The following is a 19219-nucleotide window of genomic DNA, read 5'->3' as shown; positions in this document are numbered from 1 at the left end:
ACTTGATTACAGAAAGGAATAGTTTTGGCACGATAACACACTGCATACTAGTATTTGAAATAAACTTTACCGATAAGAACTTCGAACTCTAAAGTCGCATATTTATTAAATGTAGAAACCGTCAAAGAATATGCTGTTTTAAGGCCTCAGAAGAACTTTATCATTTTATAGATATAGTTAACTAGTTTTTCTGTCAACAAATGTGTAGCTGTATTTTAATAAAATTAACCTATTATCTTTAATCAAGAATGTAAGTCTATTAGTTTGCTTGAATTCCATACATTGAGTGAAATTATTTGTGATGTGCAGAAAAGGAATATATGAATAGAATTTTGAAAAATTGATTACGCTTTCATTTACGACTTAAAAGTGATGAATATTTCTAATTCTAATGCAATTATTTTGTAACAATTGTTCTGATTGGATGACAGCAAGCGTAAAATTCTCTATCTCCTTGTCTGTAACTAAGGAAGCCGACATTTTGAATTTCGGAATGTGTTGACATGTTATTTCTACAATAATAAACAAAAAAACTCACTTGTTGCGCCTAAAAATTTTCTTTTTATCAAAATTTATTACATTTTGAAGCGGCAGAGAAGCCAGAAAACGCCCGGTGTTTATGTTTGACGCCGGAAGCATACCTATGACGTCACCTAGTGTAGGGACCAAAGAAGATAACATCTTTTCGCGGAATTTTCTTTAATGAAGATTTTACACTGAAATCATGATTGAAATTTAATTATGAACTTGTTTTGCATTAGAATAGAGATAACTGTATTGTATTTGAAGCTTTGCGGATGTCCATCGGTAGTTTTACTGTCGCAAATACCCGTTTACCTGTCTCCGCTCCGCGTCGCCAGGTAAACTAAATTTGCGACAGTAAAACTACCGATGGACGTCCTTAAAGCTTCAAATACAATACAGTTATCTCTTAAATGCACTTGACATGCTTGAAGATTTTTAGTTCTTTTAGACTATGACTGATACATTTGTTATCGATTTTTCATATTTTGATGTTCCTTCACATTATATACTCATTCACTACTAGAGTTTATTCAAAATCGCTCCGGGCAGTGATCTGCCTTTAAAACTGTCGTAAGATTTATAATAAGGCAAACTTGTTTACGCGACTTCATATTCGATTTGTTATATTCAAGTCAGCGTCAACAAAAATCCTTCTATTCTTTTCATCTGTAATTTGTCTTCATAAACAATTTCAGAGTAGAATTTAAAATATATTAACACCTCATGTTAGAATCCTGGGTTTTGATTGGTTGATAGCCAGTGTTTTTTCACCAATTTACTGTTATCAAATGAATATCGTTAATTTTTTTAACGCCGCCGGTGTATTTGCAAAAAGGATATGCCTTTTTTACCCTCTCTGCCGTGGTATTTGCCAATAAATACTCTATCATACTGGACGCTTGTAAGGGAGCTACCATTTAATTTTTAGGGGGGGGGGGGGGGGGGCGGCTAGGATGAAAAATTTTGTCCTGCATTTTTTTTTAGCTGTAATCTCTGTCCTGCCTTTTTATTTTTCACTCTGTTTGGTCCTGCTTTTTTTTTTTAGTTTATCCTGACTTTTTTTTACCTAAATTGTCGTCCTGACTTTTTTTTTTTGGCAATTGTCTCATCCTACCTTTTTTTTTACTCAAAACTCCTGTCCTGCCTATTTTTTTCAAATTTCATCCTAGCCCCCCCCCCCCCCCCCCCCCCCCCCCCATAAAAATCAAATGGTAGCTCCCTAACGTCACGATCATCAATGTGTTTTTGAACGTTAACATTCGGTGAAATCAGAGACATATATACACATGTGTATATGTGTATATATGTCTCTGGTGTAATTAAACATAAATAGCATGTTCTTGAGGGGTATTTGTGAAAAATATCAGTCTTGAGAATGAATTTCCCTCGCCTTACGGCTCGTGAAATTTTACATTCTCTCGACTGGTATTTTTCGCAAATACCCCTCCTTAACATGATATATCTGCTCAAGATATTTGAAGTAAACAATGTATTTTACTAGAACAAAAGATTACGATTGTTGAGATATGAATGTCCTCGGGTGAATATCATCGATAAATGATAAATATGTGCATATTTACAGGAAAAACATGACCTTGCTGCATTGTAACGTGGTTCATTGCCTATTATTTTTTACCATCAGATACTGTTCGCGATTTTAAAAGTTTAGGCAGTAGGATAGACGGAAAGTGTACACATTGATATGTTTATATTTATAAATTTACTGTTTACAATTTAGAATTTTTTGAAATACTAAGGCTTTTCTACCTGAGGCATAGGTTACCTTAGCTGAATTTGGCAACACTTTTAGGAATTTTGGTCCTCAATGCTCTTCAACTGCGTACTTTATTTGGCCTTTTTAACTTTTTTGGATTCGAGCGTCACTGATGAGTCTTTAGTAGACGAAACGCGCGTCTGGCGTATATACAAAATTTAGGAATGGTATCTATGATGAGTTTATTTGCAAAACGCATATTAAAACAAGATAGAATGTGAAAGTTTGTGTTGTTTATTCCTTAGTTTTCTATGTTGTGCCATGTGTACTATTGTTTGTCTATTTGTCCTTTTTCATTTTTAGCCAGGGCGTTGTGAGTTTATTTTCGATTCATGAGTTTGACTGTCCCTCTGGTATCTTTTTGTCCCTCTTTTCGAAATGAAAGACTTTTCCAGACTCAAGGGAAGGTTCGAATAAATCGTGTATATAAAAACGATACCGATGAAACGAAATAGATGTTCTCAACTGATTAATACAGTTTGTACATGTGCTGTTATACTCAAGAGAAATGTAAGAGGAAGTGCAAACACCCTTTATCTCCCCGTTCCAAGTTGGAAGCCCGTAACTTGGTGATTATTGTTGGTTACTGTCTGTCTTATTATTCAATGATTTTAGTCATATTATCATCGAGGTATATCTTTGATTGATCATCCTTTTTACCATTTACAATTTCTATCCAAGTTGTGTGTGGGTTTTCAGATGATTGGCACAACCAAACATTATACTAAAATCATTGTGCTTTTTTATTTTTCCAATATTTGTGTTGTTTCTACCGTTTTTCTGATAAATTTCAAGTAAAGGGTTCAAAAATTAACCTGACCGATGATTTACAACTTTGCTGATGTCTTATATTGTAAGGCTGATACTCCTTGCTGTTTATCGTTACTACCTATCTGTTATCATTTTCAACTAGGTCGAAATCTCATTTTAGGTAAATTACTACAATCAGGAGTCATCCAATGGTCACTTGATTTGCTGTAATTGTAATAGTTCTGATTTGGTTATGCTTTGACAATCTCTATACTACATTGAATTGACAAAAGCACAAAATGTTGATAACAACGAAAGTATGTAGATCTTTACATTCTCATCATTTTGGCCTTACATATACTTTTAGTATTTAAAATCATGGTTTTCATGATGTAAGACAATTAATTAATTTTGGCCCCATGAGGTAGACGGCAATGTTTTTAGACTGTCCGGGATAAAATATAAACACAAATTATACAAAGTGTTTGGTTGTAATTGGTTCAGTATCTACAGGGGATCTGTATTATCATGATTATAACTGTATGACCCATGACTGACAGATAACTAGCAATGCCACATGACCGAGAATGACGAATGCCATTTTACATGGAACAGACTAATGATATTTGTATGTTTTATATCAATATCTAGAAAGAAAACACCAAACACGTACTTTACCAATTTGTATGAATATTTTTTCTGCAATTGCATACATGTACGCTCAAAAGTTTGATTCTTTAACAGGCTGACAATAGTCTGATTGTACTGGACTTAGTCTACAAGAACTTCGGACTATTTCTGCATTTGAAAATGCCTGTAGCAAGTCAGGAATGTGATAATTGTTGAGCTTTTGATTTTGCCATTTGATTAAGGACTTACCTTTTTGAATTTTCCTGGGAGTTCAGTATTTTTATGATTTTACTTTTTGTTTGAGTTAAATAAGCATTCGACATGAAGCCATAACAATGATTGAATGAAGTTTATCAGTATGTTACACAACCAACTGACAACCTTTCCAGATAATAACTAGCAACGACCTAAAAGATAAAGGAGTAGGTCCAGTAAGTTTCGATTATGGCCTCAAATTTCAGGTTCATCTGATGAAAGATTTTAAACACTTTTTAAACACTCAAGTGTCTACTACAGTCGATTAAATTATTTTATATAAAAGATTTGAACTGAATTGGTCATTTAAGACGCTCAAATTCAGCTTAAATATGAAAAATCTATCAAATATGCCATAATAAGTCATTTTTCAGATGTTTTTTGTCAAAAATGAAAGTGCTGCATATGTGTTCATCTTAAATTACCAAATCAGTTCAAATCTTTCACATAAACTAATTAAATCGACTGAAGTAGACACTTAAGTGTTTGAAAAGTGTCCAAAATCTTTCATCAGATGAACCTGAAATGTGTGGCCAAAATCAGCCCTAACCAGACCTACTCCTTTGCAAAGTTTGATATTTCAAGGGAAATAACTCCAAATCGGGTCTTCTGATTGATCTAAAAAATCTGCAGAATTGGTGATAATTTTTTCCCAATTAGATTTACTCTTACTTCCTTAGTCTTTGAGGTATCAGCCAAAAACTTAGAAATTACCCGGTACTGCAAATTAATTTTTATTATCAAGTTTGATTTTTAAAATTGGCTTTACAGTTGACCTAAATGTGGAAAGTTTACCAAATGATTGACAAAAGATGTGGAGTAATGACAATAGCTCTAAAAGTGGTTTTAATTGACCAGATGAGGTAAAAATAACATTGGATGTACAATTTATTCAAAAAACACATTATTCTATCATCTTTCATGAGTTATCTACTTGTTGATGTCTGTAGTAAGTCATTAGCACTTTGGTTTCTTTGATTAAAGTCAAGTTTCCAACTTTCTGATTTTTCACCAAATTGTAATGGTTTCGCATCGAGTGAAATGTTCATTAATTTTGACAATGCATCCTTGGCAGCCATTTCTTCTGCTATTGGTAATGTCTCACCTGGTGCTGAAATGAAACAAATTTGATTTATGTATGATAGATATGTGGAATGTTACATTTGAGCTTCTTCAGATAGAAAATCAACCTTATGTAAATGCTTATATACGTGTACAATTAACATTTGGATTATTCAAATAGGAAATGAAAGATGGTTATCGGTCGATTTTGAAGGGTTCATGTATCGCCTAATTTTCAAATACAGATTTTGCAGAGATTTTTTCAACCCAAAATAGGTTAAACAATGTAATGATAATCATTTCCATCTGACGTAGCTCATTTGTTAATTAAAACAGTTGTCATTGTTAACATATATTAATTAACGTTGGTTTTTGAGAAATATGGAACATGTCAAAATAAATACTTTCAATTAATATCTTTCTAAATGTTAGGCCAATTAAAATTAATTGATAGATTTTCATCCCCGCCCGCCCCTATGAAATCGGCCCGCCCCGAATTTTTTTATTTTATAAAATTTACGATTTCCGGATTTTGTTTATTTCCGTTACCGGTAACCGTAAAATATTTCGTTTCAATCAAAGCTTCCTGTTTCAAATTTCGGTTTTGTACCTCGAGTAAATCTAACCAAAATGATTGAGTCGACATATTCTGATGCTCTCATGATGACAACATCATCTTCCGAGAGTAAAGATTGATTACGAGAATATATCAAAATATTCGTGTTACGAGAAACACTCTGTTTCCAAGACCGCAAATCGCGGTATGTCACAAATTTCTGTGATGATTTAGAAAACTGTGGATTTTTTTATTTATGCAATGGCTTTGTGTCAGGAAATTTAAACCGTGAATTATACCCAAAGCGCAAGAATCGTGGAAACCATTGATACAGAAAACAGGACTGGATTAAAGATATTGAAACACCAGCACGAACTTGTTAGATTTATGACTGTATTTTGAATTTAAAAAATCGACAAACATACGCATTTTATTTTTATGTTGACAAACAGCAAATGTCCCAATACACACAAAAGAGTCATTGAACAACATCTTTTTTTTTTTTTATTAAGTTCATATTTTACATGATAATTATATTTTCATCTTGCATATAAGTACCAACCCTATTATTTCAACACTGTTCGAGTTTTCATTTTATTCTGTACTCATAATAAATGTGTTGCATACCAATGCATTTGCTTCATTTTATGGGAATACAAACCATCGTTTAGAAATCCAAATACATTTGGTGAAGGTAGTCCAACTGAAGAGAACATTTCTCACACGTTTGTGTTGTTTAGTTTTTAAAGCCTCAATTAGATAGTATAATTTATTTATGGATTTGAAAAATTATGTAAGATTCCTCATACTTGTGTATACATGATATAAGCTTATCATTACACTTGCATATATATATGAAGAACTCGTCACAAAAGGGTTTCATATGAAATAAAATTTAAAAAATAAAATCCTCCCACCCGCCCCATTTTTTTCAAAAATTTGGATGAAAATCTACTAATTAATTTTAGTTGGCCTTAAAATACTGCAAACTATTTATATGGAGATTTTTTTTCAGGTACAAATCATGAAAACAAAGTCCTCACAATAAAAAAAAATACAATAAATAAAAAAAATAATAACCATAACAGACATGGTCATGTGGTCTGTGTAAACAATATCAATGGTGAATTTAAATAAGACAGATTTCCTGATGCTAAAAAACTATAAAGCATCATTTTATTTCCAGTCAGGAACCTGATGTTCATTGGTTGTCGTTTATTGATGTGGTTCAAAAAGTGGTTTTCGTTACTGTTTTTCTTTATATAGATTAGACCAATAGTTTTCCTGTTTTTCTTTATATAAATTAGACCAATAGTTTTCCTGTTTGAATAGTTTTACACTTGTCATGTTTTAGGCCCTTTATAGCTTGCTGTTCAGTGTGAGCCAAGGCTCCATGTTGAAGACTGTACTTGGCCTATAATGGCCTACTTTTACAAATTGTGACTTGGATGGAGAGTTATCTCATTGGTACACCTATTTCAAAACAATCCATTAGCAATACTGTATACACTTACATCTTCCAACCAGCTTTTTATCACTATAAATTCCAACATGATACAAAGACAACATTGTGGCTGAAGCTGACTGCCATAGTAATCTAAAATAACGAAGTATAAATGCAATAGTATGACAGACATATAATTTAGTTTTATTTATTATCAGTGTTCATTTTCATCTTATTGGTTATACCCAATGGTAATGAAAGAATTATGTAACACCAAATCTCTATATCCTCGTACAAAACATTTATTCTACTATCAGTTTAACCTTTCTTTAATATTAATGATGTATTGTTCAGTGTCTTGTATAGTCATGTTTTTGTCAAAGAACTTAGGGGTTCCAAGATCCTCAATCTCCTAACTGCCATAATGGCAGACACTTGATGAGCAAGATTGTTTAAGAGGCAATAATGCATTAATATATTGCTGTTTTTTTTACACATAATGTTTAATTAGACATAAATAGTCAACAGCAGCCTCGTGACTGTGCCTTTACTTTAGTATATATGATGATTATAGCTCTTCATCTTTTATATAAGCTTTGGATTTCAGAGGCGGATTTAGAGGGGGGCCCAGGGGGCCCGGGCCCCCCCTTTTTGGGAAAAAATTTGGTTGCTTATATAGGGAATCACTGAAGCGTGACTGAAGCGGGCCCCCTCTTAGGTCAGTTAGTGGGCCCCCACTTATGAAAATTTCTGGATCCGCCACTGGATTTCAAATATTTTGGCCACGAGCATCACTGAAGAGACATGTTTTGTCGAAATGCGCATCTGGTGCAACAAATTTGGTACCGTTAATTTTATTGCCTTTGTTTTCCAATTTTCAGCAAAGTTTATAAAAGAATGTACAACTTTTCAACTCCTAATATAGTGATCAACCAAGATCCCTAAGACATGTTGAAGTTATGCATCTGCTGTTATGTTATTGTTTTAAGGTTTTTCTTATTTTTCCAGACTTGGGAACTAAGTTGTTTTACAGCAAAATTACAGTCATAATGTAATATCATTGATAACATTCTACATTGATTAGTCATTATTATTGCAACCTGAACATTGAGATTTTGACTTATTTTTTTATGTATAAGCCATTCAAATGGTATACTTTCAATCATTGGTTTCAAACCAAACTGCTAATTTTTAATCAAATTAGACTGAATATATGATTCTAAAAATCAGAAATAAGTTGAAATATATTCAATATTAGGGTCAGTCTTGTCCCAAATTGTATCTTCTCTTTTCTTGTGTTCTTGTTGCTAATGTATAGAAAAGATTCAGGTTTATATTTGAACTAGAAGTCTATACAGTGATGTATAAAAGCTTTTGAAAATACCTTGGTTCTGGTGGACCTCTGCCCTGCATAGACAATACAGATGACAACAATCCCATAGGATTTGTCACATCCCAGATTTCCATCAAATTTTTACCAGCTAACTGAGAAACTACAAAATCTCTGACAAACAGCCCTGCCCTCTCTTCATTCTAAAAAACACAGAACATCAAATTGAACACTGAAGGAAAGACAGTATCTACACTTCAAAGAAACATTAAATATTAATTATCAAAAGAGAAATTTAGAAATTAATAGAGATGGAGGCATTTGTCAATGAAACACTTACAGTAGCATACCGACAAATAATCTAGAAGAAATATCTAAGTGAATACATCTCTTTAGTCTATTGTGTTTAAAATATGTTAAGCTGTCAATCTCTGCATGTCTCATGGACTATCAACACTAAATTAGAACAGTATAACATGACAAAAGGCATCTCTACATGGAAAAACTAACTAGTCTGATAAGAAAAATTACTATTACAATCAGATATATTATAATATACTATTACACGACTACTATTATCTATCAATGTTACCTGACTTTCAGCAAGAGCACCTATAACTGCTTTAAACACAGTACAGTATGTGTGGTCTTCTGGTGGGTAATTCTGAAATATAAAGGATATGAAATATATATCCAATTCTATACAATACTGTAATTTTGCTCTTTCTTATACATTGTTCTTATACTACTGTGTTTTGGATTCTGTTTATGAATATTCAATAAAAATCTTAGATCTACACTATAGTTATTTTCAAATCTTGGTCATCTTGTATTTAGGATAAGCACTTAAAACCTAAAAACAGAAACAATACAGTGTGGTTATATAGAAAATATATTGCCTACAATGGTCTTCCCTGTGTCAAATTATATTCCATATTGAAATCAATTTTCATATCAAAATTGTTGTCATTTCTGTCATCACCTGATCAATCATGAACTGGTGAAATCAATGAACATTATTGCAACCTTACTAAACACCCACCTTTTGGATAACTTCAAATTTAGCCTTTAAACATGCATCCTCTCCAATACAAAGCAACATATACATGTAATCAAATACAAATACATTCTAAGGAAAATAACCCAAAATTATAAAACAGTAAAACAAAAACATATGAAATGTGAACAATATAAATACTAACTGTTGACATTATCAGGTCTGTCAAACCAAAGTTACTGGCTATATGGTATATCATCTGGTCATCCATTAGATAATCATGTACAGCTCTGAAAAATGGAAAATATGTAAAACATAATGAGACTTTTACAATTAAAGGATTATTTTATTATATAAATCAATAAACAAAAAGGATAAAGTGATAACCATATCCTTACTCTTCATTCAAAATATTAAAAAAACAGGAAGCAGGTGTCTGACAGATCCAAATATTGCTTGAATATTACAACTTATCATTGTTGAGCAATTGACCAATTATGAAGTCATTCTAAACAATAGTTATGGAGACAGGTGTAAAGAAATTTGTTATGTTCATTCAATGTATTGAAAATTCAAAAGTATTCGTAAACAGATAGTAGGTATTTCACAGATTGGGAAATGTGCTACACATTCCACAAGTGGAAAAAGACAAACTCACATGTATACATTTAATACCTCAAAAATAGATAAAAGAAAACTTAAAGGTACTTTAAAATTGCCTTGTTTACGGCAAGTTTTTTATTTTTATGATAATCTGTATCTTGATTGCTTTTTAAGAATTATGTTTCATATAGTTCAACCATTCACTCAATTTACTACCTTTTGCCTCATCTGAATAAATAGGTCCCCCTTTTTTTATGACCCTCGACTACCCTTTCCCTCAACTAAATAAATAGGACTGAGACCCCCTTTTTCATGCCCCTCAAATAAATAATCTTACTGAATGCCTTCTTCTAACATCATTGGATAGCTATGTCTAAGATAAGCTTTGATGTATCTGGATGCTATTTGTTCACCTAAAAAGACAATATATATAACATTATAAGTCACAGTATAGTGGTATCATTCATATCCTCATTTTACTATATATTGAACATGATGAACAGTTTCATAGGTTTACAAGAACTTAAATTTAAATTCAAAAGTAAATACTTGATTTGGGATGAAAATATGGAAGTACTCCATATCTTTCAAATTTTCGAAATAATTAAAAAAGAAAAATTTAAGAAGACACAAAACAGGTTTTAAAAAAATATAGATTGTCATATTTCTTTTTTACTTATTGTTTTGCTGAAAATCAGGCAGTAGCATTTCTCATTTGATTTCTTTCACATTTTGTTAATTTTTTTAAAAGTTTCAATAAGAGTTTTTCGCATTGTTGAAAGCCATACAGTGACCTGTAGTTGAATAAATCCAATAGTACCTGGTGAATGATTGTCATATAACATCCCTTTATTTTCATAATAAAAAAAAATAGTTCTTCACCTTTCTGTGCTAATTCAGAGTTGTCGACCACACCTACTGGGACTGATTCAAGATCAATACCAAGCTGTCGTCTGCTCTCTTCTTCAGCCTGACGATAGTCACTGAAAAAAATGTTAAAAAAATAATAGATATTTCATGTATATACAGATAAGTGAAAAATAATACGTATCATGTATTAATTTTATAAAATTTGTATTGGGAAAACTTAATTTAGAGAACAGAAATTAATTTTTTGGAAAGTACACACTTACAATGGGCTTTGTTGCCGCTGGGGCATAAAAATCCCAACCCACTATATGTGGAACAATATCAGAAAATTCAAACCAGATTTATCTCTGACTTACCTAGTAATAAAAGCTTTCCTTATGAGGCTCTCATCAAATTCTTCTCCGTATCTTTTTCCAAATGCATATACCTCTGAATTGTAATTCCTTAAAAGTAAGATATTGCAAAAAGTTGTAAATGATTAATTCACAAGTTACATGTGTTAACTGCAACAATGAGTTTCTTCTTATTCTACAAAATATGACATAGCTTGTCTTACCTGGCCTATTTACCACCAAACAAACGGTCAACTGTGATTACAGGACCAACAAGAACAATGTAACTATAAATCAATTTTGCAGTTTTTTTATCAGTTGTTTTAAAAAATACCTCTTGGATTTTTCATGTACAATGTACAGAAATATGATAATTTTGGTAAACGCCTTTTAAACATCAGTTGTCCTATTATCAGTTTCTTTTTGGCCATGGCATTATCAGTTTCTCTCTCGACTTATGATTTGTAAAATGTCCTCTTTGTGTCTTCAGCCCTTCATTTTATCAAATTGTATACTTTTATATGCTTATTTTAAGTTGAAGGGCTAGCTGTTCAAAGCTGCTTTGGCTTGCGGGATTTTTCTCTATGTTGAAGATTCATTGGGGCCTTTGGCTGTTTTATGCTGTTTAAGTCTTCGGCAAATTCCCCATTTCCGTTCTCAATTTTATTATAACAGATTGGCAAGAGGTTAAAAGAAGTTAAACAAATTAAAAACTCCTATAAAATTATTACCAGCATCCTCCATCTGAGGGATGAAGCTCAGGTTCTGGTCCAGCCTTGATTCGTCTTTTATATAACTCTCTCAGCATAGGTGTATATTTTCTGGAATTATTTAATCCCCTTCTTACTATACATCCTAGATTACAAATCATCATTTATATTAGAAATAAAAATCATAAGAAATATTAATACAGAATTTAATGTATTAACCTTCAGGTAGCTGAGGTGTTTAAATGTTTGAGGGCAGATTTTTCTTTCTTCTTTTTTTCAATCAGAAAAATAGACATGAATAGACACAGACTTTTAAAAACACTGAAACAAGTGATTAGAAAATTAATAATGTAAACACTTCAGTAAGTTAGTCAAGGGTATTACTGTACAAGTCATTTTTATTTACTCGAAAAGGTGAAAAAATATACTTATATAAGTTAATTATAATGTTTGAATAATCTCCCCTTAATTTTCTCAAAAATTCATTTGTATTTACAAGTGAATTGCTTTTACAATCCCAAAAAAATTCTCAAGTTTTGAGAAGTAAAAACATGCCTTTAATGATTTTTCTCAGGATAGCTCATAATTTTTTTTAATAAAGTTCAATGTTTCATCTCATTAATTCAACAAAGAAACTAGTTGTGCAAAGATCTTCAGAAATTGCTCCGTGGGGGCTTGTAAATGAGCAATGTTCTGAAGATAATGTTCAGACTAATGAGATTTTCATTGTTCATGAAATTACACTTAAATGATAAGTAACGACATCTGCAAAGGGCAGACGAATTGAAAATTCTACTAGAGCAAAGAAATCCTAAGAATTCAAGAAAAGAAAATATGACTTTTTCGATTACACAAGTAAAAAAATCTGAATGTATTATGGACATATTAACCAAGCTAATTTTTTTTTTACCTACAATGTATGAATTATACAAGTAAATAAAATTCACTTGTATAAGTATCCGAGAAATTTACTTATATAAGTATATTAGTATTACTTTTTCAAGTAAATAAAAATTACTTGTACAAGTAGCCTACCCCTGACTGTAAGTGTTCATAACATCTTCTTGATATTCTTTCCACACACTAGATTTTTTTGTTGGTTAAAACAGAGACATATATACACAGAGATTGGCAACTCCGTGAAATCCCGTGAAAGATCGCGGCCTGGGATGAGATTCTCGTCGATAAATATTAGAACATGTAATCAAGTCAGGGATGAAAAACCTCGATAGATCATCAAGAAAAGCAAAGGGAAAATTATTTCAGATCATCTTATAATTTCTTTTTTTTTTAAAAATACTTGAAATCGTTATATTCATTTTTATGTATTTAGGCCAACTAAAATTAATTAGTAGATTTTCATCCAAATTTTTGAAAAAAATGGGGCGGGTGGGAGGATTTTATTTTTTAAATTTTATTTCATATGAAACCCTTTTGCATGTTTTGTGACGAGTTATTCATATATGCAAGTGAAATAATAAGCTTATAGCATGTATTGTTAAGGCCGTACAGTGACTAATAGTTGTTAATGTCTGTGTCATTTTGGTCTTTTGTGGATACATGTAGTTGTCTCATTGGCAATCATACCACATCTTCTTTTTTATATACACAAGTATGAGGAATCTTACATAATTTTTCCAATCCTTAAATGAATATATCTAATTGCGGCTTTAAAAACTTAAGAACAAAAACGTGTGAGAAATACTCTCTTCAGTTAGACTACCTACACCAAATGTATTTGGGTTTCTAAACAATGGTTTGTATTCCCATAAAATGAAGCATATGCATTGGTATGCAACACAATTATTATGAGTACAGAATAAAATGAAAACTCAGAGAGTGTTGAAAATAATAGGGTTGGTACTTTATATGCAAGATGAAAATATAATTATCATGTAAAACATGAACTTTATAATAAAAAAAAGTTGTTGTTTATTGACTCTTTTTGGGTGTATTGGGACATTTGTTGTTTGTCAACATAAAAAGACAGCCATGGGTGAAATCAAAGGGCTTGCATAAATAAAATGCATATGTTAGTCGACTTTTTAAATTCAATAAACGGTCATAAATCTGACAAGTTTGTGCTTGTGTTTCAATATCTTTAATCCAGTCATGTTTTCTGTATCAATGGTTTCCACGAATCTTGCGCTTTGGGTATCATTTACAGTTTAAATTTCCTGAGACAAAGTCATTGCATAAATAAAAAAGTCCGCAGTTTTCCGTAATCACAGAAATTTGTGACATACCGCGATTTGCAGTCTTGGAAACAGCGTGTTTCTCGTAACACTAATATTTCACGTCATTCTCGTTATCAATCTTTACTCTCGGAAGATGATGTTGTCATCATAGAGCAGCGGAAAGGTCGACTTAATCATTTTTGTTAGATTTACTTGAGGTACAAAACCGAAATTTGAAACAGGAAGCTTTGAGGATGAAACGAAATTTTAACGGTTACCGGTAACGGGAATGAACGAAATCCGGAAATCGTAAATTTTATAAAATAAAAAAATTTGGGGCGGGACGATTTCAGAGGGGCGGGCGGGGATGAAAATCTATCAATTAATTTTAATTGGCCTTATTGAGAAAAATATTTTTTTCTGCATTTCATATAATTTAAAAATTCAAATCTGGTAATGATCAATTGTTATTACAAGAAACTTTTCTTTACCGCATATCTTTGCAATAGTTTGCTCCTTAATTACACAGTGAAATTATGTGTGTCCGAATTTTCGGTAATTAGTCCCTTAGAGTTGTGACTGTTGATTCACAGGTGTGCGATTACGCAATTTATTGCCCTGCGATCACCTGAATTTTGTCGGAGGTGAAGTTCTATGGAAGTTCTATATGGATTATTACTTGGTAATTGTTTTTAAAACTTAACAAATTCTGACATATTATTTTAACCATGACCAGAACTTTATTTTAACAGAAGCACTGGCCAATACTTTAGTATTCAATCAGGAAAACAAAAAGTCTTTTAACATGTCAAAAAAAGAAATGAAGCAACTTTTTCATATATAAAAAATATGTAGCCAGTAGAATTTTGTATCGTGAGAAACTGATTTTATATCTGTTTTAATTTAATTTTAATTTTTAATTGTCAATTTGACCTAGAATAAAATTATTTATGGAACCTTTGCATAAATTTGATTTTCCTAAAGGCACATACATTATAGTGTTGTCGAAATCACTATTTTTGCTGCCATGAAATATTGAATATGAATCTGTCATTATTTGTAGTTTTTTTAAGACTTGATATCACAGACTCTGATTAAAAACAATTTGTATCATAAGTACATAAAAATGCCCTGCTGAACTGTAGAATTTTAATGTTTTGTTTCATAGATCACCGGAGTACTACTACATTCTTATCTTTACTCTTTCCTATCGGTTAGTGAAACTTGAGTTTGAAATTAGAAAGATTTAAAATTGTGCACGATCTTTTGTGAGTTTATGTTGTTCAAGGTAATTTTCGGTGCAGTTATTTTCTTTTCATTTGTTATTTTTTTCCTTCAGTGTTACACGACCTTGTACTTTTTGTATTACCCCTTGACATCTCCTGCTTCTGTTTAAACCTTTTCCACCAATATATTTTATTTAAAACATATGTCATCTGTTTTAAATAAAATAGTCTCATTCCCGGAATTTGTTATACAGTTATTCATTTTAATATCAGCTTTTTTATAAGCATATAAACTGCTTGGTCTCTTCACACAACTTATGTTTAGGACGGAATGCAGAAATAGGTACATACATGTACCAGGTTATGGATATATAAGTACATGTTATGTGCTTTTGACCTTCACACAAATTCTCAAACATTCATAGATGTGCAAAGAATATTGTTGTCGTTGGGTTGTTGTCTCATTGACATATACCTCACATTTCTGTTTAGCATTTGTGCCTTTTCAATTTATTGCAGAAAATATTAGCATAAACATTTTTTTCAAAACAGGAGAGGTGAAATAGTGATCACAGAATGAGAACATGTTATATTATAAAGAAGAAAACTGAAACAGATAAATATAAATAAGCACCATTGACAATTTGTTAAAGGACTGAAACAAACATAGATGGTGACCAATGTAGGCGACTAGTGTACAGTAGTAGAGTGGACATTTCTTGCTTCTTTTTCTACACATTTTGTCATTTCATGTAAACAATTAAATATGTTACTTTCCATGGAGAGGAAGGAATTTGTGAAACGAAATATTTTGCTATTTAGTACTGTCAAGATATATCACAGGGGTGTTGTAAGATAAATGAACAGTTTCTCTTTTTTTACATTATGCTACAAGGGTAGCATTTTCCATTCTCATGATGTACAAAGATATTATATAGTGGCCTTCCAATGATAGTCATACATGTAAATCATTGTCTCATTAGCAATCATACTACATCATCATATTGTTATACATGTACATGTATGTAAAAACTATGTACATGTATACTTTGTAAACATAAAGAAGACAAATGAAGTTGAACACAAGATATTTATTTGCTTTTTTATCCATCTGCACAACTGCCTGCTTCAAATTCAATAGATTGAATGCAGAGTCTTGTATTTGTTTTAAGTTCAATGGTCTCGCCATCAATTGCACAAAAATCGCATACACATGTACATCAAGTTTGGCATATGAACTACAATAGTATGGTGTTTTTACAGTCAGGATAAGCACATGTAATTTTCCCTCTTACAAAACCATTGTTAAGTATCACATTGATAGTAGTAATCAGTCCACTACATGACAGTGCCGTCACAGTCGGATAAAGTCATCACTAATAGTTGTTCCTGTTTGCCAGGGATTCTTAATTTCAATCAGAAAGACTTGGGAGTCCTACATTCAGCACATGTATGATATTTTATCTCTTGTATGCTGCACTGTTAGGTAAATTTGATCAACATCTTTGTTCTTTTATAACGTGCAGGATCCTGTTAAAAAAAAAAAGCTGTCAGATACTGAATGTGAATATATATATAAAATTGTAAATGTCATCAAAGTGGTGGAAATAATGAAAAAAACAATTTTTATACCCAAATCCAGTATTAGTATGTCTTGTGAAATTAAATCATGTGATGGTTACAATTTTTCTCTAAAGATGGACAAGTTTATAACCTGTAGCCATGGACAGGGGTCTGTCTTTATATTGAAGAAAATTAACATGACCGACAGCTTGAGTACTGATTTTTAATTGTAAATTGCATCAAAGTGGTTGAAAATATGAAAAAAACAACCTATATACACAAATCCAGTATGTCATAGGAAAGTAATGCAAGTACTGGGTACAATAATTCTCTGAAGATGGAAAAGTTTATAAAGTGTAAACAGACAGGGGTCTGTCTTGATATTGAAGCAAAACACCATGGCCTACAGCTTTAATACTGATTTTTAACTGTAAATTGCATCAAAGTGGTTGAAAATATGAAAAAAAACAACCTCTATATACCAATCCAGTATGTCATAGGAAAGTAATGCATGTGCTGGGTACAATAATTCTCTGAAAACGGAAAAGTTTATAAAGTGTAAACAGACAGGGGTCTGTCTTGATATTGAAGCAAAAAAAAAAACATGGCCGCTATAATACTGATTTTTAATTGTAAATTGCATCAAAGTGGTTGAAAATATGAAAAAAACAACCTCTATATACCAATCCAGTATGTCATAGGAAAGTAATGCATGTGCTGGGTACAATAATTCTCTGAAGACGGAAAAGTTTATAAAGTGTAAACAGACAGGGGCCTGTCTTGATATTGAAGCAAAAAAAAAAACATGGCCGCTATAATACTGATTTTTAATTGTAAATTGCATCAAAGTGGTTGAAAATATGAAAAAAACAACTTCTATATACCAATCCAGTATGTCATAGGAAAGTAATTATAATGCATGTGCTGGGTACAATAATTCTCTGAAAACGGAAAAGTTTATAAAGTGTAAACAGACAGGGGTCTGTCTTGATATTGAAGCAAAAAAAAAAAACATGGCCGCTATAATACTGATTTTTAATTGTAAATTGCATCAAAGTGGTTGAAAATATGAAAAAAACAACCTCTATATACCAATCCAGTATGTCATAGGAAAGTAATGCATGTGCTGGGTACATTAATTCTCTGAAGACGGAAAAGTTTATAAAGTGTAAACAGACAGGGGCCTGTCTTGATATTGAAGCAAAAAAAAAAACATGGCCGCTATAATACTGATTTTTAATTGTAAATTGCATCAAAGTGGTTGAAAATATGAAAAAAACAACTTCTATATACCAATCCATTATGTCATAGGAAAGTAATGCATGTGCTGGGTACAATAATTCTCTGAAGACGGAAAAGTTTATAAAGTGTAAACAGACAGGGGCCTGTCTTGATATTGAAGCAAAAAAAAAACATGGCCGCTATAATACTGATTTTTAATTGTAAATTGCATCAAAGTGGTTGAAAATATGAATAAAACAACCTATATATACCAATCCAGTTTGTCATAGGAAAGTAATGCATGTGCTGGGTACAATATTTCTCTGAAGACGGAAAAGTTCATAAAGTGTAAACAGACAGGGGTTAAAAAATTTCATAACGTGCATGTCGGCCAAGCTTCCTTTATTATATACTGCAATTAAACGTTAATCGTCGCAATATTTTAACTAATAACTACTACAAACTGAATAAAACAAGGTAATTCATATACGAAATTGAAATATGTACTTACATTATGCTGTTTTGAAATGCTTGATGTAAAATAAAAATTGAAGCGAGGTGGTGTACTTGTCGTGATAGAATAAAAATGGCGATCTCGCGTGATGCGATGTTTGGATTAGATTTCGCTGACCACTGTTACAGTTGCCAATTTCTGTGTATATATGTCTCTGGTTAAAAGATGAGGATTTCATTTAAAAACAACTTTTTGCATGGATGCAGAAAGGATCTTTTACTTTCAAGATGAGCCTGTCAGTTTTTACAGTTCATTTGAAATATCCATATTCCATAAAGCAGAAATAATTTTCAAATCATGGATACAGGTGTTAGACATGTTAGATAATGAAATACATGTTAGTCAGTTGAACTACCATATGTCGAAATGACTTTAGAAAGTTGCCGATTTGACTTTTTCTACAGGTGCCGAATTGACCTGTTGCGATTTGACTTGTTCCGAAGACCCTCCCCCTTTTTCATATGAATCCCCAAAACAGACACTTCCATGTTTAAATGCTCTATTCTGTTACGTGCAAACTGATATATTATAAAAATACAAGTATATGTGAAACCTTGAAAGCTTGTAAGATGAGAAGAAATGCTATTATTATTGCAAAATCGTGATAAAATTCTGCAGTGGCTGATCAATCGAATGGAGGCGGCCATTTTTGTTACAACTGGTACCTATTTTTTATTCCA

At 31.8% G+C, this 19219-nt stretch overlaps 1 protein-coding gene across 1 annotated transcript; it reads right to left on the bottom strand.

Annotated features, from left to right (window-relative positions):
- Positions 1-4804: 4804 nt before the first annotated feature.
- LOC143076588 (large ribosomal subunit protein mL44-like) lies at positions 4805-19215 on the bottom strand. The gene is made up of 10 exons (XM_076252410.1): positions 19093-19215; positions 11860-11983; positions 11153-11239; positions 10809-10909; positions 10264-10339; positions 9529-9613; positions 8919-8990; positions 8381-8529; positions 7067-7149; positions 4805-5045 (listed from the first exon to the last, which is right to left on the bottom strand). Exons 1-10 carry the CDS (start codon positions 19184-19186, stop codon positions 4861-4863), a joined length of 1056 nt encoding a protein of 351 aa, XP_076108525.1. The 5' UTR covers positions 19187-19215; the 3' UTR covers positions 4805-4860.
- Positions 19216-19219: the final 4 nt, after the last annotated feature.

This window comes from Mytilus galloprovincialis, chromosome 5 (assembly GCF_965363235.1).
Source record: "Mytilus galloprovincialis chromosome 5, xbMytGall1.hap1.1, whole genome shotgun sequence".
NCBI lineage: Eukaryota > Metazoa > Mollusca > Bivalvia > Mytilida > Mytilidae > Mytilus > Mytilus galloprovincialis.
Note: the sequence above shows the minus strand (reverse complement) of the source record. Positions and strands in the feature narration are given on the sequence as shown.